At 32.2% G+C, this 26,987-nt stretch overlaps 1 protein-coding gene across 1 annotated transcript; it reads right to left on the minus strand.

Annotated features, from left to right (window-relative positions):
* Positions 1 to 872: 872 nt before the first annotated feature.
* LOC119830834 (facilitated trehalose transporter Tret1-like) lies at positions 873 to 21,186 on the minus strand. Its single transcript, XM_038353986.1, has 7 exons — positions 20,903 to 21,186; positions 10,478 to 10,661; positions 8,470 to 8,605; positions 6,184 to 6,392; positions 5,404 to 5,670; positions 4,198 to 4,419; positions 873 to 3,286 (listed from the first exon to the last, which is right to left on the minus strand). The coding sequence occupies exons 1-7, from the start codon at positions 20,920 to 20,922 to the stop codon at positions 2,753 to 2,755; spliced, it is 1,572 nt and encodes a 523-aa protein (XP_038209914.1). The 5' UTR covers positions 20,923 to 21,186; the 3' UTR covers positions 873 to 2,752.
* Between the last annotated feature and the right edge of the window lie 5,801 nt (positions 21,187 to 26,987).

Here is a 26,987-nt window from a genome sequence, read left to right on the forward strand (position 1 = left end):
GAAACAATATTAGTAATATATAAAAATCAATATCTATATAATCTGTACGTTGGTCTCGCTAAAACTTGAGAATGGTGGAGCCGAAATTGATAAATTTAGTTTCCATGTATTCATAATATTCCAGGGAAGGTTTAAATAGTAAAAAAGGTAAATGTTTCAAACAAAATGTTTTGGAGTTGCGACGTTCGCCGGGTCAACTAGTGCTAGAAAGCTAAGAAACATCAATGTATAAACATTTAATAAAATGTCTCAGACAGTACCTGCAATGTGCACACCGCGATACGTGCCATGGAAAAAGATCATGTTACTGTTTAACGATCTCATTAGGTTCCAATTTTAAACACGTTTAAGAAAGAAAATTCATAAGTTCTATATTATTTTCTAATTATAATGAAAACCGATTAAGTAGGTACTGATATAATAGGAAGAAAAATATCCCACTTCAAACTACAGAGTATAAACTTGCAACATTCACTTCGTTTATTAAATAGGGCTTGATATGTGTAACGTGGATAGTCAGACAAATTATTGTAAAGTGCAGTTTTGGGTTACTGTATCTATCGAAAAATATTGCAGGACACTGTATTGTCAAGCAAAAATGTTATTATATATAATATTCATTGTCGTTTTCCTAAGTTAGAACCCTATCCTACCTTACAGTAATTTAACGTGGATGAAGTCAGGGAAAGTTCATTCGTAAATAATATATAAGAATTTTTAATTCGTATATATGAAGAATGTACCATTCTGTATAAACGACTATTGGCCCTTCCCCACTTAACCTGTGGTGCATATATGCCTTATAGCAGGTATCCTTTCAAGAATTTCAAAATAAAACGATAAATATTTTCAAATTCTTTATTTGTATCACATTTTCTATTATCTACAAAAATAATTGTCCTATATAAATATATCACTTATAAAGACCTTACAATATGAAAAATCATTGGACTATTACGTGGTCATTTAGAAATCACAGATAATCTCACATATTGGCGTGTTAAAAAGTACAAGTATATCAAAAGATTCTCAGAAAATATATGTAGCAAATAAAATTAAGAAGAATGTTTAGGTAGAATGAATGGAAATTGAAATTATGTAAAATTTATGACTGTATAATGGAAGTTTTTTTTTATTTTTATTAGCTATGAATTAGCAATGTACTTAATAGCGGGTCTAAACGACACAAATTTGTGCTTTGCAAAATTGTTTACAAACAATAATCTGAACAAATAATCTGAACGCCTGAACGCCGAGGTGTGTGCAATCATAAATGCGGAAGACATAAAAACGGAAGAAATATACGAAGCTAGACGTTTACAATTTTTTTTGCGACAGCTAAAACATCCGTTGTAAAAAAAATAAGATAACCAAATAAACGGACACAAATTGGTTGGGTTAGGTAATATCTAAACCAAAACAATTTTGCGATTTTAATTTTCAAACAGCAGGTAAACACACAGAAATAAATTATTGATATATTTCTGTATAAATATATATTATAAATTCCCATAAACTGTCTTAAATATTTTCGTAGGTCATTCAGTGGCGGATTTACAAATTTTCAGGGTATGGGCTGAATAGTTTTTGCCGCCCTTGCCTCAACAATTGTCATTTCATACATTATTTTTACAATGCAACAATTTCGTTGAAATTGCATGTAAGATAATTTAAAAATTAGTTCCCTAAATTTGCCGCCCCCAAAATCTGCCGCCCTAGGCTCGAGCCTACTCAGCCTGCTGGTAAATCCGCTACTGAGGTCATTTATTATTATCTCAAAGAAATGAGAACATGCGTCTACATATTGCAGTACTAGGTAAGCTCAAATAAATGTGTTTGGCTTTTGCAGCAATATATATTCATCTGAAATACAAACGTTGAAAATAATAATACTCTACACGTTCCGTTTGCGCAAATATATGTTTTATATATGTAATAAATTGTGCAAACTAAGTTTGTGTAGACCCGCTATAACGTATTTTATTAAAAAAAAAAAAAACTATTGATCTATTTATAAATGTGCAAAAAACTTAATTAACATAGAAGTACTTATAATGCAGAAAGTAGATGCCTAAAAACTAATTTTGCCTCGAATAAGATAACGAGTTTAAAAAAATGCAAATGTACCTACATTCGAATTCATTAAACATTATAACAATATTTGAAGAAAGTAAATACCTAAAGGATATTATGTCATATACAAATTATGAGGGTAATATAATGTTGAAATACATACTAGTTATAACTCATTAATTGTTCGTTTGAAGAAATGAAGCATTAAAATATACTTAAGAGTGTAGATACACTAAACTGTAGGTAAAATTATTCAAAAGGTTTTATTCTTTAGCTTAAAAGGAAAGTTTTAGTTTATGACATATAAAGGCTTTGATACTATATTGAAGGAAACAACTCTTCTGATATATGAGAATGTATAGTAAATATTATTTAAAAATTGTTACATTGGTATACATATAAATAGGTAAATCTTAGAAGCACCAAATGCTTAGTTAATCCCATTGCCATATAGGTATGTCGCAATTTGTAAAGTAAAATGCTACTAACAACAACGTTTAAGTAACACTAAACATACCATAAGTTCACCTTAGATCTACGAAGTAACAATTAACATACAAAATTTTCTAGAACCTTGAAAATGTATTTGTGAAGAGTGCGGACGTTGCATTTAAATGCTGAGAGAAAGTTAAGGTTATCCACACCGACATAAGATGCATTAAGTACTTATTCGCTATACCTAAACACTTTGACCATTTTCCGCTTTGTTTCTCGTGACCCATAATATGTTAGGTTTTTGGTAATACTGTTCTATTTGTATCAACGACCTTCCTTTAGTTTCCGGGAGTAAGAGGAAAAGGACGATAGTTGCTAACGTGGCTGAGGCGCCGAAGAGTCCAAAGACGCCAGTCATGCCGATAGCATTCTTCATGACCGGGTACAGTTTCGTGAAACCAAAGAGGACGGCGTTGAAGAGGCAGAATATATAGCCTCCACATAGTCCTCGAACTTTAGTCGGTAAGAGTTCGCCTATCATCAGTCCCGGTAAGAGGAAGAAGCCAAGAGTGTTAAACGCGACGTAGCCAAGGATGAGTGTCGGTGGAATGACGCCGGTGCCGGGCCCTTGGGAGAGCAGGAATGCAAGGGCGAGGGTACACACCGCGGTGCCCGCGCCGGACACCAGAACGAGAGCTCGACGGGTCACCTTGAGGAGCATCACACACGCCAGCACTGTCACTGCAAGTCGGACGAGGGCACTCGCATTGGCAGCCAACTGAAAACAGAAAAATGTTAAAAAAAGTACGGAAAAACAGTAATCATTTTAAGGGAGAATTACGCAAATATAACGTATAAAAATAATATAGATTTTTTTCGTTTAATTATACTTTAGAATTATAGGCAGTGGATTCTATTCTTTTTTATTTGTAGAATCACAAACGAGTCACTAAGCATGCGCATAGTTACAAGCCTTGCATTATTATTCTACTTTCAAAAAAGGAACACCGTACCGCGTACGCATGTATGAATAACAATTGCCAAAATTTTGTTTAGTCATGTAAATCAAAGGTATACATATTATGATACTTCTATTCTTCGTCATACGCTAGCAAAGTATATTTTTATATTCAATATTTGCCATGTAATATTCTCACGTGCCTATTGTAACAAAGTAATCAAATAAAACGTAATTTTTCAACTAGTACGAGCATTCTGTTAAGAAGTCTTAACAAAATACTCGTATTATTATTTCCAATATTCATCACCAACGCGGACTCAATTAGAACCATTATGGATATACTATAGATATAGTAGATAATTTAATACTTAATATAACAAATCGTTGCTCAGAGGTAACACAACAATAAAGTAAATAAAACAAATAAAGTAGACAAACTATTTCTGCAGTAGATTTATTTGTATCGTTTATATTATTCTACTCTAGTTTATATTATTATAGATACAAAACTAGCATTTCTCTGTCTCCCTATATGAATTTACAGTTAACCTGAAACCCCCCAAAGGTGGGTATTAAGATCTATCTTCATAAATGTTTATAAAATGTCTGTATAATATATAGTTATAATAAGTACTTACTTTGTTTGAAAATAAAACACTACAATTTTGACATTAACGATAAGATAAAGAGTTAAATTTAGCATATTAGCGTAGTAGCATTATACGTACATGAGGGCTCAAAGAGCCACCCGCATCTCTGACTATATCAACCGCATAGAAGATCACCACGTAGCTGCCTGATAGAATCTGAAGCATGTTGAAGGCGTTGATAAGAAGGAGTGGTTTCAGTACAGGTGGTCGGAGGACCGTCGCGAAGAAACGAATGGTCTCTTCACCCCTCGCTTTTTCCTTTTCCCGGGCCGATATTAGTTCATGAAGTTCTCTTTGCGCCTGAAAGACAAGGATAGCTTACGATATTGTACATGCAATTGTCTCATTTATTTTTTTATAATAATAACGTGATGTGCATTTCAATAATGTTAATAATTATTATATTAGGTATATAATATATTTATATTCAAATATATTATATAATTATTATTTATATAATATATTTGAATATAAATATATACTAAATATATAATACATTTGTTAACTCAATTTATACTATGTTATTTTGATAATAATTCGTTTTTTGTTCAGAACAGCTACATTCTGAAATTAATGATCGTATGTTGTTTTTGTCTTTGGCACAATGATGTAACGAGTCGTGTAACGTTACATTATAATGACACATTAATGGGTTGTTTAACGAGACTTAATGGGTGTTAGGTTGCTTCTTAAAAATGTATCTCGTCGAAGCAGTTACATGTTCGAGAAACATTAGTTCAATTGGCGCGCGCGTGCTTATTGAGCCCATTAGACACGATTGCTCGAATTGTAAGTATTCAAACCATGCTACGAGCTTGAAAACAAACCACTTAAGGCATTGTTCAGTGGTATAACAACAAACAGTTGCTTGTAATAGGCGGTTAAGGATTAGGTAATCATATTGTAGGTTAGCCTTTAGATCATTATAGCTATGCAAGTTTGTATTGCTTGTCAGTTATGGTTGAGCTTAGTCAAAGTTATATTGTTACTAGCTGCACCCGGCAAACGCTGTTCTGCCTTACTCTTATCATTTAGGGGTGTGAAAAATAGATGTTAGCCGATTCTCAGACCTACCCAATATGCTTATCAAATTTCAGAGGAATCGGTCAAGCCGTTTCGGAGGAGTATAGAGACTAACATTGTGACACGAGAATTTTATATATAAGATTATATTATAAGAATATTTAAATATCATTAAATTAATCGAACATGTTTTAATACAATTTCTCAAAATTGTTTCACTTGCTCATGGAATTTATACAAAATGTGTTTTGAAGAACTTACAGTATCAGGATCTCCACGTAATCTTGACATGGCGGCCATGGCTTCATGGAAACGACCACGTCGTGCCAACCAAGTGGGGCTCTCTGGTGAAAAGCATAAGGCTACAAAGGCTAAAATCGGTAGCAATATAGATAGATGTGCTACCGATCTCCACGGAAGAGCCCCGCCAAGAGCATACACATAAAGCACTCCCAGTGAATAGGCCACAAACGGCGTTCCAATTAGGAGACCTCTCAGTCTTGGTTCCGATATTTCTCCCAAATAAACCTGCGGATGGAAAAATATTGTAGTGATTACTGTAAAAAAATGTATATTTACTACTTCTTTCGTATCTTACTACTTTGACAGTAAACTGATTGTTTTAAGTAGTTCTTAACTTCCTTATACCTACCAAATAAACATCTATTAATAACGGCTCAATATATCTATTGTTTCTAGATGTGTAATAAAATGTAAGTGCCCTTACTACTACATAGTAACAAATAAACATGATAGCAAATGTCCATAATGAGTCCTACTGTAAGTGTGTGATGTAAGTAATTAGACAGACAGTATACTTGTACGTACACGTCATGGAAGTAATCATTATCGATTATACGGACTGGTTTTATTTATCTAAGAAATAGTCGAGGCAAACTTGAGGCATTTCCTCGTAAAATGAAAGAAAATTTATCTACACACCTTCGGTTTTACAACAAGTAATTTCGAACAACATCAGTTCATTCTATCTTACATTCTATAGCGAAATACATTCCTGAATATCAGGGTGAATTTGTTTACCTGTGATGGTGCAGCTAATATCCCGACAGCAAAACCACACACGACTCGTCCTAGAAGTAATAACGCATGATGCGTCGAAGTGCCAATAAGAATCCAGCCTAATACTAGAGGGAAGGTTGATGCTTGAAGGGTCCGCTTTCGCCCTATTGCTTCCATTATAGGACCGGAGAGCATTGAACCCAAGGGAGTTGCCGCAGAATGGATGCTGGCTGTAAAAGAAGTAACGTTAATTGGTTTGTCCTTTTAACTTGCAATTAATAGGCTCATTCACATCGATATTTCAAGTGATGAAAGATGACAATGTAATAAGACCTTGTTTCTATTTTAGTATTCCTTAATTTAAATTATATGTATATGAACTCTATAACTACAAAGTAATTTAAGGTAAGTAATAAATTTACATACATGCACTTTATCTATCCAACCAAGCTCCTATTAAAGCAAATTTTTAAATATATACAAAATTCTTTTGTCACAGTGTTAGCTACCATACAGCATACTTCTCGAAAACGGCTTGACCGATTTTATATATATACATATTCGGTAGGTCTGAAAATAGGTCGATATCTATTTAATCACTTCTAAGTGGTAAGGATAAGGCAGACGAATATTTATCTAGTTTCAATTGCATAATTTTTTTTGGAATTACTTATATAATACAGTTCTTATATCGTAACAAGGGACGCATGAATGTCTCTTTACCATAACAACATATTGTATAAGTTAAGTCAAAATTGAATATGCATGTGCTATTGTTGCTAAATAAGAAATACTATTATATAGAAGCATATGTGTTTCGAAATAAATTAATCGTTCGACCGATTATATAAAAGAGACAACTTCAACATTATACAGATAACACGTGCATTAGCATTAGAAATGTAAGGATTGTATTTCTTGCAACTTGCAATCTACGGTTTTTAAGTGTGTCAATGTATCATAGGTACACAGTACACTGCAGGTACATAATTCGTTGTATTGTAGCTTCGTAAAAAATAATAATTAATTTGGAATATTTTTTAATCAAACAACAGATAAGCAATAAGCAAAAGCTACTACTATAAGTCAGAATATAACCGAAATATATCCAATGGTGCGTTTAAGCAATCGTGGGAAAAGCGAGGTGAATAACGAACACGCATGAGTAACAGTGCACTAGGCTATTTTATCGTTTTTCGAACATAATCAAAGGGTAGTGCCCTTACGTGTGAGAACAGTGGTTCGCGATGACACTCATATACGAATGCAAGTGCCGAACTCTCATAAAGTATTAGCTAGATTATGTTTATTAAACTTTAACTAAAATTCCACTCGAACTCGAAAAATTTGATGCTCTGACAATAGTTAGTGTTGCTACATTGATCACATGTACGTCATTTACAGAACATGTGACATGACATTAAAATTAACATTTTTTTATACGTGTATATATGAGTAACAAAATTCATAAAATATGTTTCGTTTATGCTAGAAGAGTTTATATTTCAGATCGATAAAAACTATATATTATAATACTATAATATATCATCATCTTGAGATTCTTTTAACATTGAACTCGATACCAAACATGTTAATGAATAGTAATTGCTACCAATTACTACAGAAAAAGTGATAATTACGTTTAAAAACGTTGCCATCTAGGCTATTCGTTTTAATTCGACCATTGTCCATTACCATCAATTAATTTGAAGAAACTAAATAAAGATGTAACTGCAAGCATAAAATATCTACCTACTACGTTCTTTGTTCAACGAGTCTATTCTTTGTCAGCGGAAAAATTCTGTTGTTTAGTCATATAATATGCCGAAAAATAACATTCGAGCAAAATCCGAAACAAATTCAGTATTCGTTTCAACTTCAAGACACAAAAACGTGTTTAAATAACAATGACAACACAACAAAGAGTTAATATTCAAATAAATTTGTTCTTTGTTCTCAATTCATGATTTATGTAATTGGGTGACCAATTTTTTAACAATAAAAATAATAAACTATAATGAAGATCGAAGTACCTAAGAGGTCTTTAAGTTTTTCATTCACTGAATAGTTTTTTTATAATAATAATTATGGTCTTATCACTTAATGTTGTCAATTTTCATCTACTTAATGGACAGGGTTATTAAATATAGAAGTATTGTTTAAAACGAAATAAATCGCATAAAATTTTAGTTATTTACATGTTAGGTACACCCAATGTATGCGTATGGTACCTAATTGGTTAAGGGTAGCAAATAAAAGTAATTATAAATTATGTTTTATTTGTACAAATTTGAAGAGTTCACTCACCAATCCAAGACCCCATATCGTCATCTATCCTCATTGTGGAGTTTTCTGTTCGAAGTTGTGGCAAAGCGACAGCAGAAAAGCCTATGGGGTGACCCGCACCCGCCGCTAATATAAGCACCGCACATGTTATAAGGCACTGTAACAAACAATATATTTAAGTTATTATTGTCATTAAATTTAAAAGATTGAGAGAAAGAATGAAAATACGTTTATAATGGACACATTAATGATTAAGAGAAAACAATAGATCAGAGATGTCACATAAGGTACTTAAACATATATGCCATAATAAGCCAGTGTAATAACGCTGAATTTCAGTGGATGCCTTATGCCTTATTAAAAGTGAATGTGTTCATGTATTGCTGCTGTTTATTTGTTTTAGATTTCATTTCGTGACAGGAAGTGGTTGTTTATATAGCTTTACTTGACGAAAATCGACCATATTGACAATAATCTCTTAACGCCCACTTTTTTAGTGTTGGAAAATTTTGTATTGAAATATTTCCACAGGAAATAATTTTAATTTATAAATATTTATTTTGGATTCACTATAACATATTAAGGTACATACCTTATATATAATTTAATTAAAAACACTATAAATAATAATATTATAATTATACATAATTCATAACTGGTCCCTTTAATTACGGAAATCAAACGTTAAACATCACATTTAAACGATTAGGTTATTTAAATAGACATCACATCACGTAAATGAGTTTTTGACAAAATAATTATTCAGTATGTTAAAACATTCTATCTTATCACGTATTGTAGTTTAACAGGGCCATTTGTTCGAGTTGGGTAATAATGTCATTTTGATAAATCATATAAAATCTTATCAATAGTGTTGAAGTAATGGTTCAAGTGCTACATGAACCTGACTTTTTACGTAATGTTATAATGGTAATTGCGAACCTTTATTATGATAATTTATTATTGTCTGTTGTTATATATTTGGATTGATATTAAAAATAACACTAAAAATATTTTTGCGTGTATGCCCCGTTAGTACTGGTTTCTTAGTAATAATCAAGTTAAAAGGTTATATCTTGCTGGGTAATGTATATCTAGTAATATCTATAATGAGTATAGGTTATTAATTATTGTCAATGGCGGTATTCTCCACATTATTAAGTTAATATGGCAAATTTCTTACAACTTCAATCATATTAGTTTGACTATACATAGACAGGTATAGTTAACAGTAGACATGTAAAAGTTTGTAATTTAGTAAAAGTTTTAGGAAGTTTTTGTATCTACACAAACTGACCTATTTTTTAATACTACTTTATAAAGAGGAGATTTAAAAAACACTAAGAGAACAAAATTACATATTTTATTATTGTCCATGGTTTGGAAATTAAAATTGAACTTTATTTTCATAAGATTTAAGTATCCAACATTCATTGGATTAACATAACACGACGTATTTAAGGTCTTTTATGTGTAAAAAAATTGATAATCGTCATATAAAAAAAAAACTTAAAGATCTTTATAACGTTACGTACGTAGTTTTTAATTTAAAAATAGATTAGCGAGGAACGAAGTGATTTGCATATTAGAGATTGCAAACTATTGCATGATGTGAACGTGTGTGTCGCGGCTGCGGCCAGCTGGTGCCAGAATCGACTTTTGTGTGAATTAATTAATGAAAGAAAATAGTTAATTAATTAATGTGCAGAACGCGTCATGGCTTTTCTTCGTATAACATGTCAGCCACGACACGAATTTCGCTAAGTTCAGTTCAAGTTGAAGAGGTATTTCAATGGTAGTCATAAAACATCGCATCGTGAGTGTTTGAGCCATAATACGTATTTCGCGATGTGGATTTTTACTGTGACCACAATGAATAAAGTAAATAAGTAAGCTGCTATTTTTTTAATTTTGTAGCCAGTTTGATTTTCGTCAAGTGACTTTTCGAAAATATTTAAATACAGTTCTGTTTCTTTATTTATATAATGGAATGTTTCAGCAAAAGTGATTTGAATTTTTACATGGTTACCTGATTAAATACTCCCCGCACTGATGAGTAGGTTTCACCCTTTACGTATGGCGGTAGAGTGGCTGTAGAGCTAATACTACGTAGGAAATTTTGAAGAGCTTCATACTCTTCTTGACTTTTTTCCTCTTTCCTCTTGACCACTGGTTTAGGACTTTGAGAGAGCATAGCCTCGTGAGCACCATCGCTGGAAGAAAATTATAAATTTAAGCTTAAATTCATTAATCTTAGTATGCATTTGTTTACGAATGACTTTCAAAAATTCATTTCACAACAACATATAAATTTCTCAAAGGTCATTGGTATTGAATATAATCGGTAAACTTTCCTATGAAAATATAATATAACATATAGACTATAGTTGCGCAATATTTCACAACTAACAACTGAAAGAACGATACGATAAAAACTCGTAGCGATGATAAATGTATTTCCATTTGAGCAAATATCCCAAAAGTGCTATGGTGAGTAGGTGAAAATATATATTATATAATATAGTATGATGTGGCCAAAAAATACAGAAAGACAGACCAAAAATAATATTTGGTAAATATGTAATGAACTGTATGCTCGCCACATGTTTCTTTCTGTATAGGTGTCTGCCAATTTTTTTACACCAAAGCGCGTTATTTGTGGAATTGTGCGAATGGGTTTTATTTAAAGAACTAACAACGTACGGATATTTCGTTATCCAATAGTGCCAATCTTTATCTTGACTTCATATTTTTTAAGTCATTCTTAAATAGTCACGATTCAAGTGCATAATTTTATATATAGTTTCGGTATGTCGTATGGTGTGCGTGGTATTATGTCCGATTCTTAAAGATTCTGTGAATTTCTTTGGGAAGATAAATTAGGTAGTCACGTTCCTACTAAGGAATCCTGCACTACGCATGGCTTGACACGTACTTAACCAGATTTATTTTTATTTTTTTCTTAGCTGTACCACGGATAACATAATATTATACAGTATACTAGACTGTACGTACATGTTACAGTTAAAACCTGTATTCTTCCACAACGCTTTTTCACTGGTTAGAACTATAAGAACTAAATGCCTTTGTTACTACTAGTTCTAACTAGGGAAACGAGTTCTGTTCTTCCGGTACATTTGCACTATAGATATTGTGGTTAACATCGTACTTTTAAACAAAGTTAATATTAACTTATTACACATAAAATATATAGTAAGATACACCCTTAAGCTATAAGTAAAAGCGTCTAAGTACGTATTGTCACACAGAAGCGAAAGGGTGCGTGTGATGGAAAAATAATTGGTTCCGGCGCCAAGACTCAATCGATATAAGATGTATTATTATTTACTACGTATAATTAAAGGAACAAGTGAAATATAACATTTTAGCCTATTTATCCTTATTACTCGATGACATTTTTATTACGTTTTTGTTAGTGCCTTTATGTGAAAGTGTGTGTACCTTTTTTAGTTGATTTGTTATATTATATTTTATAGTATGATTTTTATGTCTGGTTTCTGGAGATGGTTAGGCGGCTAGGGAGTGGCATAGGCTACTTTTTAACGCGATGAAACATTTTAGTCCGATGGTAATTCCATTAACCAAGCGGGCGAAGCTACGAGAACAGTACATTATATACTAATAATATTTATGAAGATGTGTATGCGTTTGCTTATCTTTTTTTCACGACACAACGGAATGATTTTATGATATGATTTTTGTGTCTGGTGATAGTTAAGAGGTAAGAAAAAAGTTCCATAGGCTTATTTATAATACGTTCATATAGGACACGTAATATGTAGATCAGACATCGATGCACTATATGTATACACACATATTAAAATAATATAAAAATACACCTATGTAAGCAAGAACTTGGCATGAACGAATTCTTAGAAATTTGAGCTTCGTTCACAAGCTCGATCGATTATACGCCGAATGAGCTCGATAAGATATCTAAACAGTAAACTATCTCATAAAGCGAGCTTACCTACTCGTTATCTACTGAATAATGAATATGTGATACGTATACGTACGGACGTGTTTGTTTACGAATAGACTTACCTTTGTACCTTCAATATACGTAATCCGCGAATATGAATCGCGTAACCGAATAAGACAACCATCGTTTGTTTAATTCACTGTTAGTTATATATTAAACAAATTAAATTATACGTCCGCCACTGTCACTTGCACTTTGCAAGATTGTATTTACATGCAATTTAATTGTTATCTTAGTACCTAACCCTTAACCTTCCTACCGTACTATGATAAAATATCCTTTTCTTTGCATCGTGGAACCGTGAATGTAAATATAAGTAAGAATCCGTTAAATTTATGAGAAACTCGCGATTTGCTCTGGCTTCGCTGTTGTACATACATAGTTAGTACCTTTTATTATTAGAAAACCAACGGTCATATAATTTTTAAAATCGGTCTAGTAGCTCCTAAAATAAGCGTGTATAGGTATTGTATAAAGTATGCTGAGGTAATACAGATAAATGGCTATTGGGTATACATATTTAAGGGTATATGTATTTTTATGTGTAGTTAAGACCTGCCTGTTATCAATAAGGACTGCGTTAGGCTATTTATTATAGGCTTTTTCAGAATAAAAGGGCAATTTCATTCCTATGTTTGTAGCCAGTCTGGATTGCAGATGTACAAGAACCGGTGAAACAGCACACATCAGTTCAAGTAAGGTACCTTATCTAGGTCGGTCAGATTATATGTCTACACTAATATTATAAAGAGGAAATCTTTGTTTGTTTGGTTGTAATGAATAGGCTCAAAAACTACTGGACCGATTTTAAAAATTCTTTCACCATTCGAAAGCTACATTATCCACGAGTAACATAGGCTATATTTTATTTTGGAAAAAAATAGGGTTCCGTAAGATATTTTCGATTAACTGAATAAAATCAACCAATGAAGTTACTTATTTTGCGTACGCTGCCTAAACTACAAAAGATAGAACCATAAAATGTTAGAATTAATTGTAGATCTTATAAATATCTACAAAAAAGTCCGCGACACACTGTACATATCTATGTCGAGTGAGGCACAACAACCAAATTTTTATTTAAAAATCTTTTTTGGACTACATTTAAACGCGTTTATTTTACTCATGCTATTAATCCTTATCAAAATAAATTATTTCATCAATAAGTACAGTTTATGTTGATAATATTTGGTCTTTGAATGATTAAAATTGGACGTTTAGTTTTGAAGTTGTGGTGAAATTAAAATATTACGTTTTCTGCTGCACGGCCCGTTGCGAAGTGGGCGTCGATAAACTGCTTTCGCGTGAAAGAGCACCTTACAAACATCCATATATTCATTCATACCTAAAAACTTTCACGTTTATAATCTTAGCAGGATCTGGATGGAGATGTACCACGGGCGAAGCCGGGGCGGACCGCTAGTTTTTAATAATCGTGGGTATTTATGTCTTGATCCTGATTGGAGAAAGCTCCCTACGCTTCAGCCTTCGTTCGACACAACGCTGTGGACTGAGAGACTTTTACGACCACACATTCAGTTTCTATTGTTTATTGGAAAATTTGGGCTGAAAGTTTTTATTGTTTATCCTCCTTATGCAGTTTTGAATGTAACTTGCTTTGGAAGTATGTAGGTATGGTAAGTTAAGAGTCTATTTCTGTAACCTACTTATGCAGTTATGAATGTTCTGACCTGCTTTGGAAGTGTATTTTTATTTTATTATTAATACTATTGTCAAGTTTTGAATGACAATCAAACGTCGACGTCGACGACCTCCATCGCACTGTGGCAGTGTAAGGCATTGTATGTATGTCCTGGGATGGTGTTTTCTATCTGTTGTCATGTTATTTTAGTGTGGGACTCAAGCACGCTTCCACAGAAGATCGGCGTGAAATATTAGCATGCTACTGTGTTTCGATCAATGAGTGGGGGATCTGGTGATGTCCGTATCCTTTTCCTTACTCTTCATTATCCTTAACTTTGTTTCCTTATCCAGTTAATGTTGGCAAACCATTTGCACAGACATATAGCCTCTATAGCGGTGCTTTTCGCTTACCATCAGGCAATCAACCAGATTTTTTGTTAATTATCACATAAAAACAACGAAAAAAATACAGACACTTCAAACAACAAACGATCTGCTGTATATCTAAGATTAATGGGATTTATATTTTGTTAGAAGACTGGTGAATGTTGAATGATACGATCTTAAGTTGGCAAATTTCGCAAATTGACCTTTAGCTTTCTGGGGCGAGATATATTTGTGTATGTTTGGCAATACCTTCCTAGTTGAACCTTGCGACCTTGGATTACGTGTCGACATCGCTGTTAGTCTTCAGAATATTAAACAAAAACCATATTAAATAACAAAACTAATTTATTGGTATAGATTCAAAAGATAACAAAATCTTTTGCGTCACGAATTATTGTGTTATTTATAAAATGAGTTAAATAATTTATTACGATTCAAAAACATAATGTTTGAAAGCCAAAGAAAAAAGCAATCATTAGAGAATATCGGTTATCATGTGACTGTAAAATTATTTCACCATTCAACTGTTGCCATGGAAATAATATTTGTTAGAAGTTAAGGTTACTATTAAACTATACTATCCGAAATAATAAAAAAAAATCTGTACACAAAATTCATCCAAATAGGCTCGGTAATCCTGAGATTACTGCGTTCAAGTAAAAAGAAAACAAAAAATAAACTTTTAGCTTTATATATATAAGTATTATGTTAGTAATTTGGAGGGGAAACAAGTAAACCTTAACATTTTATAAAAAATATGAATAATAACACAGGTATAAAACCGGCGTATTTTTTGTATGACTCGTTTTTGTAAAGTGCATAGTTTACGATAGTAACAAAATTGCCTTATGTAACCAATAACTTATGCAATTGACATGTCGACTAGAACAGCTATTCTTATTACTTTTCAATTTTCTTAACCTTGAATTTTATAGTGATTGAATGCAAAGCAATGTGTAGGCACTTGTAATTAAATACGATCAATGGAATTATTAAAAGATGCACTAGCACATATTACTAAATAGTTACTAGCTCTAGTAATTTTTAATTGCCTCTTTTATATATTACATTTTTAGAAACATTTTTATGGACAGATATTTAATGACGGACAAAACATTTTAAGATGTTATTGTCATGAAATATATAGTCTCGACAAAATTTATGCAAATAATTGAGGGTATCCGCCAATGCCCAGTTTTGAGCTAATGTGCTGTGGTATAAATCAATAGAGTTAAATTTAGGTATAGAATATAGTTTTCCTCAAATATAAGAGAAACATAGTTTTCCTCAAGTTCAAGAAACAGTGTCGAACTATTGATAAGAATTATTTTTCCTTCAAATTCTACTTGAAAAATTTTGCGCTACCATGATACGATACAAAGATGGAGACATATATAACCACTATCTCTTTGATCTCGAAAGATCTTGATGCGCCATTTTTAATCGCACTTGTACAGAACTTCTTAGACAGAATGGCTTCGACTTAAGTTACAAGTTAAAAACAATTATTGAATGATTCTTATATGCTATTGAAATATGTAAAGTATAAGTATAAAAAAATACCGATCATCAGTCATATCAAATTGGCATTGTTATGGACAAGGTTTCTGGTTCATATAAAATCTTACGAATTTAAATCGATACTAGAAAATAGCTATTAAATTTTTTAGATGATAGTTAAATGGAAATATTGAAATTTTAAAAGCAATAACTCCCAATTTCTCTTTCTTTATGTCATAAGCGAGCAACTGCACTGTGGTTCGCCTGATGGTAATCGATCACCACTGCCCATGAACATTCGCAAAGGCACTATTTCTGCGAATGCGCTGCCCGCCTTTAAGGGGTAAGGGATAAGGAAAGGATTTACGACTGGAAAGAAGGAATCGATTGGGAAGGGTGAGAAAAAGGAAATACGACTCCGGCTCCCCCACTCACTATGCGAAACACAATAGCATGCTATTATTTCACGCCGGTTTTCTGGGGGGTGTGGTACTTCACCGGTGCAAGGTGGCCCAATTAGATCCGATGCATGCTCGACTACCACTTATCACTATTTTTTGTTAAGTTCTCATACAAATTTAAATGTTGTAAGTCGAGTAACTTTAACGACGTAGGTATAATTTATAAGAGAATTTGTTGAAGCAAATATCACTTATTTTTTCGGTTAGGAGAAAATTTATTTCAAAAATAAGAATATGATTTTTTACTAAAATATGGAAATTGTACACAAATTTTTAAATGAAATTTAGAAAAAGAAAATTTCAAACCAATAACGCCTCTCATAATTAATGGACCATGATAACCATGGAAACCAAATCCCTACGTATCGTATCTCCTTAGAATGAAACGGGTTGGAAAGAAATCTCTTGTAAACATTGATATAAAAAACCCGTAAGGCGATTTTTATTTTAAAATGTAAAAACCTATAAAATGTGCAACTTTTTTATCAGAGTCATTGACATTGATAATTTTTTACCTTATTTAGAATCGTACCTTACATTTAAGAAGTTAAAATGAAGTCTAGCTTATAGCTCATATATAGCTCATAGATACTAATATGAGTAATAAGTTAGAACAATAAAATATAACAGTTAATAAGTGTCGTGCCTAATATTAAAGTCATTACAAAGTTTTATGTTTATACAGATGATTTCTTTTAAATTAAGTAGGTATTAGCCTACAAATGTATTAACAATTACAGTTTTCATATTTAAACTTTTATATAAATACCTATTAAAAGGAAAGTAGGTAATAACAATACAATAGCCTATTCAATTTACACTGCAAATTGCATACAAAATGGTTGAAGTAAAATAAAACAAAATGAGTTTTAGAATAAGTTGCCGAGTGTCATAGTTTTTGTTATATTATAGGTTTATGTAATTTTCAGTACTATCAGAGTGAAAATTTAATATCTATATTATTCATAAAGCTGTCACACTAAAATTACTTACCCTAAATGTCTTTAGATTATAATCTATGCATGATTTGCTGTGTCGAAAAGTTGTGAATTGGTTCGTTCGTTCGTTGCTTCGTAACACATATGAGTACAAGTCCGTTGATTTAACAACCTATTGTGCTAATACTAGCACATATACATGTTTGCATACATATCTAGGTACTATCTATACCTTATATAGAAATATAAATAAATATAGAAATATTTTTACATACAATGCATTCGATCAGTAAGATCTTGTTACTATGATTCAGTAGATGATCATCTCCTATTATCCTAATATTAGTATCAAAAACGTAAAAGTTATAAATAATGTATGGATGAAATATGTTTGTTATTATTTTTTCAAATTCCTCACAGATCGGATCTGTGAGAAATTTGGTGCAGAGATCTATCTCTGTTCCAAATTTCATAATGTTATGTATAAGCGCTCAGGCTACTTTATATTCAGGTACCAAGCGAATGAGCTCGCGGGTTGAAGCTATTTAAATAAATTAAAAGAATGTCTGAGCATAAGTCCTACAAACAAAGCTATTCTTTATTTACAATTTAATTGGCAAATTATTGTTTAACCTATAATCTCTACATCTTAGGATGTAACTAGTAACTAGTCATAATACAATATGTATTACGCCTAGTTAAGACATCTAATAAGCAAATAAATCAGAAAATATATACTCGTATATTCTTCAAAAACCTTCGTCTCACTACATCCTAAGATGATAGGTAAAACAATAATTTGCCAATTTATTTTTAAAAATTTATTATAATATTGTAGAATACTTCTTTTAGCCTTGTGAAAATTCTTATACTACCGAGAATATCTGCTATCTTATAGTAGACTATAGTGGAACATACTGAATAATATACGGTGAAAATATATTAATTGATATTTGTGGGGCGTATGTACATTTGTTGCCCGGCGGTTTCAGTGAAACTACACTATCCTACGATAATACTTGTGGGATTTTACGTGCAGTATTCATTATACCTACTTAAATATTCAACAAACAACATATTTTATAGCAGTGAGTTTCTATAATCGGTACTATATATGAATACAGCTTATAAGACAAATATATAGTTATAGCTATTATATACATACTAATTACTTGTATCAGTATAACTACCTTGTAAGTTTTAAGTAAGTAAGTAAGTTTTAAGAATAATCTGTTAACTGGAATCTGGTTAGCCGTCTTAAGAACGTAAAGTCACCACAATCTAATTTCTTTATACTGTATTATGTTACAAGTTATAACGAAGCACATCCTACCCCATATAGAATTGTCTCATGTTTCGTCTTCCTTCAATATTTTGCTTGAGTTTCCTTTTAAATTTAACGGCATTTATCATTTAATTAAACTAATTGCATTTAATTTTATTCCCGTATGGTATGTGTATTGTTAATCTACAGATTATTATGCGTAATAGGTATGTAGTTAACATACTTATTTAGGAATAACCCGTTTACATTTCAATAAACAACAAAGCGTTTTTTATTATTAAAATGTTGTTCAAAATTTATGACATGAATATCACCCATAGAAAACATAAACAAATAAATATTGTTATTTTTTATTGCGATATAATATTAGGTATTATAAAATAAGGTACCTAGATTACCTACACCTAGTTTTGTTGGATTGTTTTTATTGCGAAATATCTAATGAAAAAAAATAAAAAATTTATACCACGTAGGTACCTACTTATCACACCTTCCGCTTGGTCACCGCAAAATTTATCGAAAAAATGTAAATTTTTAAGATACCTACTGCTCATGATTTAACGCATAATTATTCGGTAGTTTTTAGATTATAATATTGCATCGATGCGAGAAATGAATTGAATGAATGAAATGAAATAATGATAGAATTCAGTTGTGAAATGGGCATGCGATATGATGGGTTACGTTACCAGCACATGACGGACTTTTTAGAAAAGTAACTTTTCCTCATAAGAATGTAACATCATATCTGCGATAGGTATATGCGATTTAGATGGGACTTTAATGTCTAAGGAAGAATAACTGATAGCAATACCGAAACAGCTAGAGAACTGATACCACAGATACTACTCTACCGCCTTTGGTAATTCATATGCATTAGGTATTAATAGCGCCATAGCCAGATAACTAAATAGCAACTAACTTGCTAGCCCTATGGCTTTACATTTTACATGTAATGCTATCATTACATGTTACATACAAATTTGTTTAAATATTTATGTTTGATAATTTTTCTTGATATTTGACACTGTCATTGACTGGTTATTTATCAAACAAAAATAACGCAACATAAATAATTATAATGAGTGAGTTGCAAATAATTAATATGAACCCAATGATTTTTTTTATCAGCACGATGAATATTTCATTAGTAAGTTTAATCTTTTTATTCGACTTGAAAAAAGGAGGAGGTTGAACTTCTGAGATTCGACTTAATTGATTTGTATTGGTTACCTCAAACATTCCTACTATATAGGTGGCTATACCTGCTTTTGATGGTTTTACTGAAATGATGAAACTAATTCCTCCCGTGTGGTCTCATTTAAATTTTGTCTTTTGTCAAAATTAATTATTTGAGTACGAAAAATTAAAATAAAAATACAAGTCATAACTAAAATCATCGTTTTTTATACAATATGTCAATCTTATTTCACAATCTTTGAGAAAGGTAAGATGTAAATTAACTTTCACATTTTACTTTTAAGGTATCATGTATGTATTTATAGATACGTTTGTTTTTAGTGTTATGTTTATATGGAGTTGGAGAGAATCTTAGATTTATAATGGCTTGATCGACACTTTTCATACAAACGCTTCTAAAGAGCAAAAAAAAACATTGATGTATGCGTGAGCATTACGTGCAGCTTACGTTCGCCGACACGCACATATACAAAAGTTTAATATTGTGGTCTGTGGAGCTTGATAACTAAGCGTAGGTATATTCGGGTGCGGGACTGAGCCAATACGGCTTTATTAGAATTGCCTCACTATTCTAGCGCGTACTCGGTTTCTGTTTATTATTATATGGATAGAATTTGATCCCTGACGTGAAGGCAGGTAATGTTGCTATGGGCCGTCGCATGGGATACAGATTTTTTACCGTGAGAGGTGAGGTGTTCAGACGCGGAGTACAGCTTGTTCAAAATATAAAATATTAATCCGAAATCCGAATTTACGATTAGGTAAATACATAATATCGAAAGATTCACAAGTCACAGTGTTGTCAAAATTTATCTTAATTATTTGTAACGAATTCCATTAATGTACATTACTGCAGGTATTTTGTATCGTATTAATAGCATCAATTTTAGTATACGTATTAATAAAAGTTATTTTAAGAAAGGAATGAATTATTTATTTTATTTTATTTTTTTTTGCAACCGCACCTAAGTAAATTCTTCAAAACAACATACCACCCATATAAATATAAATTTTGAATTTATTTATTAGAACTTACCGTTTATTATTATCCTTCATATTGATGAGAAAATAAATAAATTAAAATTACAGTAAATTACGAAACCAGTTCCCTGACTATCCGCTGGATCCTGATGTGGATTTAAAACCTCGCGCAGTCTTGCACTTTTGTGAGGCGTTCGTTTACCAACTCGTCATAGTGCACTACAATATTGATAGAGTTTCAGATCAAAACATTGTGAATGAATGCGATCGATTGCTATATGTTAGCGTTACCGCCGCGACGGCGTCTACAGGCGAGCGTTGCGCCGAGCGACTGAGGGCTGCGGCCGGCGTGGTAAAAAGCACTATTTAGCAAGGTTTGTAGTGTGTCCGCGAGCTGACGTCATAATAATCACGAACAAAACAGCGGACATGGACCTTGAATTATATATACGAGTTTGTATCCATCAACGTGACATACGAATCATTCATTCTAGCATTATCTCTTTTAGTGATATGTAGACAGAAATCACGATTTTTTAAAATTGGAATTGCTCATAGATGTCATTTAAGATAAGTTTTTTAAGATAAATTTCGTAAACTTCGCAAAATTTATCTTCACTTAACTCTAATCGGTTACGTAAATGTACGTAAATCAAGATTATTCAATAAGATTTTGCATTTTGAGTCTGAATAACATAGATAACAGAAGTGTTTTTATCGCTAGAATGCCTGTCTTGGTCTGGTACATAAAACTTTGAATACATACCATAATCTACTTTCTATTAACATCCTTTTTTTGCATCATTCCTAATGAATGTTACTTTAAGTAGGTAATATACCTACACTTCACTACATAGTATAAAACAAAGTCGCTTTCTCTTCCCTATGTCCCTATGTATGCTTAAATCTTTAAAACTAAGCAACGGATTTTGATAGGGTTTTTTTTTTAGATAGGAGTGATTCAAGAGTAAGGTTTAGGTGCATAATTACATCTATTAAACTACTCCGAATAAACGCGTGCGATGCCGTGGGCAAAAGTTAGTATATTATAAAGGAGAAACTTATATATCTTTGCATGTTTGTAACGTTTTCACGTAAAAACTGGATCGGTTTCAAAAACCTTGCACCATTAGGAAGCTGCAGCTTCACTGTGGGACAAATGCTATATATGTACCACGGGCGAACAGCTAGTGAATAAATAATTTAGGTTAGTTGGCGTACGTTTAATCTCACACTAAAATTATCTCTCAGAAGACTTTAATTAATTATCTGTGCTTTTAGACTCAGAACAAACGCGAAACATAGTGTAACTGCTGAATTTCGGGTAGCAAGTACACAGAAGGTACTTCTGCTTGTAGGTTACGGTACCTAGTGTTTTTGTTTATTTGCAAAATAAATTTGATTGAATTTGAGAAGATCAAAGAATGTATTGACATATATGTAGGGATAGCATTTTGGATTGATTTTGGCATTCTAAATGCTAACAATGCTTATAACCTATTGTCAACGAGCTGCCAGCCACACGTATCACCATCATTTTGGGTGTGGTAATTAGCACACTACCATTTTTATAGAATATGAAATACAATTTGCAGTTAGTTACATTATATTTTAACTACACATATAGAGTACCTACATACTTATGAACGCTTATACTCATATATGTATATATCAAATTGCGAAGCTTCGTTGCACTGGTGTGCGTGCGTGCCAGTGAAATCTAGTAAGGGACGCGGATCATATTTTAACGCACTGATGTGACTATCTAAATCCTTACAAACCTTCTTGTTTGTTCCATATTCTGTTGGCAAAATCTTTTAATATTTATAAGGCCTTAGTTCTACTAAAACAGTTTGTAAGTTATAATGACTAATGACGTAGGTATATCATTGAATACCTGAATAGCATTGTATTATATTGATATGATCTGATAAATAAATAGAAGGTAACATATAACGTAATAATATGTGTTGGAATTGCTATATAAAAATATAGAAATGTAAATATTAGAAATGTAACTAATATTGTTTTTAAAATTATAGCTTCTTAATATTTAACTAAAAAGTTGATTGATGAGATTTGCATTCCCTGTAGCTACTTACTGTTTGATAACATGAGGTTAATTTTAAGGTTATTTGATTTTTGTTATTAAAATGTTACGTCCATTAAATTCTTATCAATGTTAAACGTGACAATTGGCATGGAATTATGTTCTATATAAAAATTTTATTAAGTAGATACATATATCAATATAGTTCTGAGGTGTTTCAACTTTTAAGAAAAAACAGTCTCCTACCTAACATTTTATTTTACGCTCTAGATTAATTCACAGATTATTTATTTATCAAACGACCATCATTTTGATTTAGTTCTGGCAATTTGAAAGAGGTTTGGTTTCTGGGTTAAAAATAATTATAGATCCCAGTATATTAAGTATCTTTGCCTAAGCACCATTACACAATTATCACTTGATCCAAATATCATTTGTATCAGAACGTTACGTATACGTTGTTTTAAAATCGAGTTGTAGTGTTTTTGGATTGACAAAGCGTGTTCTCAATATCTCCTCCTATTTAAATATGAACTATCAAAAATTACTAATGAGTTACCAACTTTTGATTTGATTTTGATATGTGTACTATCAGTATCATCTGAATCACGCAGGAATACCATGACGTAATTTTTAAACCTTTTCTTGTAAAACAACTGCCGAGTTACAAGGTTATTTAGTTAAAAGGAAAAGTAGCCAGAAAAAAATAACGTATACTTAAAAATCTTTACAGGGAAGCCACGGAAGCATGAAGCATCATGTTTTCCATGGAGTATTGACAAGCTTATCAACTGATAAGCTTGTCAATAACTACACATTCTATATTTACATATATTTGTAAAACACCCTCCCGAATTTTGTGCTCATCAATTAGAAAGTACATTTAGGAATTAATTGCTAAATATATATTTTTAGATTTTAGTTCTATTTTTTATATGAATGAACATAGGTATATTAATCATGTTAATTTAATCTGTCTGCGTTGTATATACTGACTCGTATTTTTTTTTCTGAGAGGTAAACACAAGAAATAAACAGTAAACAAAAGTTGTTATTGTTTTAGTGATTCTTGTTTTACAACTCGTTCGAATGTATAGAATTCTTATGATGTTTACTTACATATTTTATTTGCATTTGAATACTCAACACAAATTATTCAGCATTGGGTAAGTCGACATAAGAATATTACACACTATTTTTTTTCCATTTTCATTAGAATAGATCAAGAATTCAAGACAGCCAGACCTTCGTTAAACAATGGACAAAGTGATTTCTCTAGATTATACACATTAAATATATAAAAACTGAGTTTCATAGTATAATGAAGTTACTATACGAAATTATACATAATACTTCTTTACTATCAAAGCTGCTGCGACTTAAGTTTCATAGTCAGGGTGGTTTCTTACCTATCTTGTACACAAAGAGAAAATCAGCCTTTATACTTAACGAATGGACTGGTCGTCCGGCCATCTCTTATGCAATTATTTGGATATGGATGTGATATGCCGTATTTACCTTAGAAATTTGGAACAAAAATGTGTGGACGGAACTGGTCAAGTCGCTAATTGTGCTATAACATTAAAAAATCTGTTATAACACAGACCTCCTATGAGGGCTTAGGTCATAATCCACCACGTTGATCAAGTGCGGGTTGGCAGATATCACATGTCGTCGAACATTTGATTCTGCGACATGTCGGTTTCCTTACCATATTATAAAATGCGCAGATAAATAATTGAAAAATCTTTTTATTTCCTGCACGCTGCCCTTATCTTGACCCTCCGAGTTATAGATTTACATCCAAGGTCCTCACCAGACTGCTCAATGAAAATGTTCCACGTTGAATTTCGTATAATAAGCTAAATATTTCCCGTTTTTTTCCTGACCCTACAACTAAACAAACTTACTTATTACTAAAATAATTAAACATTTAACTTAAGGTTCCTACTTTGATGGAATAATGTGCGTATAAAATAAATATTGCCCCTTGCAATAAAATGCGCTAATAACATAATGTGTAACTACTGTTTTGCTCGTAAGAATTCTACATCTTAATAAAATAAATCTTCCTTGATTCTTCATCCCTACTAATCCTACTAGTATTGTATATGCGAAAGTTTGTAAGGATCTGTGTGTTGCTCTTCCACGCAAAAACTACTAAATACCAAATTTCATGGCAATTTGGTATGTATACAGCTGGACAACTGGAATAGCATATAGGCAACTTTTTATCCCGATATTCCTACGGAATACGGACTTATGCGGGTGAAACCGCGGGGCGCAGTTAGTATTATAAATGCGAAAGTAACTCTGTCTGTCTGTTACTCTTTCACGCCTAAAACGTTAAACCGATTTCGATGAAATTTGTTATGAAGATAGAAATCAACTTGGGAAAGGACATAAGATACTTTTTACAGCGAAAAAAAGGGGCTGAATTAGGATGAATATTTGACTGATTTTGATGAAATTTGGTATGAAGATAGAGCTGAACTTGGAAAAGGATACTTTTTAGAAGATTCGGTATTAGGTCTAGACCTTGGGAAAGACTAGGCTACTCCTTCTAATATCGTGCGATATAACCGAATTCCACGCAGGCGAAGCCGCGGGCGGAAAGCTAGTCGTCGATATAATGTCATTTTGAGAATTAATAATAATCAAATAGTAATCGAAGTACATATTTATCATATAATATGTAAGGCCTCGAAGCACTATTTATATATTTATAGGAATCTTTTCATTTCAATAAGTATAAAATACTCAAGTGAATCTCTTGACCTTTCCGAAACGGCTTTTTGTGATAGATTTTTGTCGAGCAGTGTTGGTGGCCGTATTGTCAATGTCGATATTTCAGTTTAAACAAAGGTTTGAATAGTAACTATATTTTAACTGATTTCATTGAAAGTCGATGATGCTGTACTATTTTATATTGTCCTCGTTACATTTTTTATTATAAAATGTTTATAACAGCAGAAAATCAATAAAGATTGCTATTTCTTTTTAATACTTATCTCGGATCAACAGCGGGGGAGCCGGGGCAATCGGCTTGTGAATTACATCTTTCCGATTTGTACGAAAAGACCAATAATTAATCCAATGTTTAATATTACCCGCGGAGCTATGATATAATAGGAATCCATGTAACGATACAATGGCAAATTTCGTTTTTGATGATCCTTTTACCTTTAAATAGACAAGACGTTTGTGGCCAACGACCAATTGTGTTATTATATTGACGGTTGAACTTAGGTGTATAGTTATCGGCGTTTCGGAGATTTCTTGTGACGCAACGCTGCTGAACCTACGACAGGCATATCTATATATTTAAATATTAACACAAGAGAAACCCTATTTTTTATTTAATTGTAATTCAACAATTTATAATAAAACTTATTAATTAAACGTGTTGGCGAATGCTACTGATATTATTGATACGAAGGTACCTGTCTGTCTATTAGGATTTCACGCGTAAGGGGTATATTACACTATGGTTTTTCTTGGATCATAGAACTATGAGTCAATTTTATGATTGATGTGATTGTAGAAGTGAATTTAAGTGAAGATATTTTTTTCATTAAATTAAATAGGCAATTAAAATGTATCAAACATATGATCATTATATGATACAAGATAAATTATAATTTATTGTGGGAGTCGAGCACGCTTCGGCACGAATAGGGCCAGCTCGCACCGGGGAAGTACCACACCCCCACAGAAAACCGGCATGAAATAGTGGCATGCCACTGTGTTTCGTACGGTGAGTGGGGGAGCCGGAGGCCTATTTCCTTTTCCTCACCCGTCCCAGTCCATTCCTTCTTTCCTGTCATGAATTCGTTCCTTTTCCCTTACCCACTAAAAGCGGGCAGCGCATTCGCAGAGGCACTACCTTTGCGAATGTTCATGGGCGGTGATAATCGTTTACCATCAGGCGAACCACCAGCTCAGTTGCCCGCTATGACATAAAAAAAAAAAAGATAACATAATATCCTCCTAAATGACAGATATACTGATAAAGTCACACAATTACGTAAAGTGCGCACGAGAGTAGGCTTTCTTGAAAAGCTGGTCTTGTTTAAAGGCACTTTATAAT

This window comes from Zerene cesonia, chromosome 12, assembly GCF_012273895.1.
Source record: "Zerene cesonia ecotype Mississippi chromosome 12, Zerene_cesonia_1.1, whole genome shotgun sequence".
Taxonomy (NCBI): domain Eukaryota; kingdom Metazoa; phylum Arthropoda; class Insecta; order Lepidoptera; family Pieridae; genus Zerene; species Zerene cesonia.

Bases quoted from the DNA above. Each gene is read 5' to 3' on its own strand.
- LOC119830834 (XM_038353986.1), bottom strand. From the start codon at position 20,922: ATGAAGGATAATAATAAACG. The intron at 4,420-5,403 runs GTAAGTTCTTCA...CTTGTCTTTCAG, and splicing joins TACGTGGAGATCCTGATACT to GCGCAAAGAGAACTTCATGA. The intron at 3,287-4,197 runs GTACGTATAATG...TTCTGTTTTCAG, and splicing joins GTGGCTCTTTGAGCCCTCAT to TTGGCTGCCAATGCGAGTGC.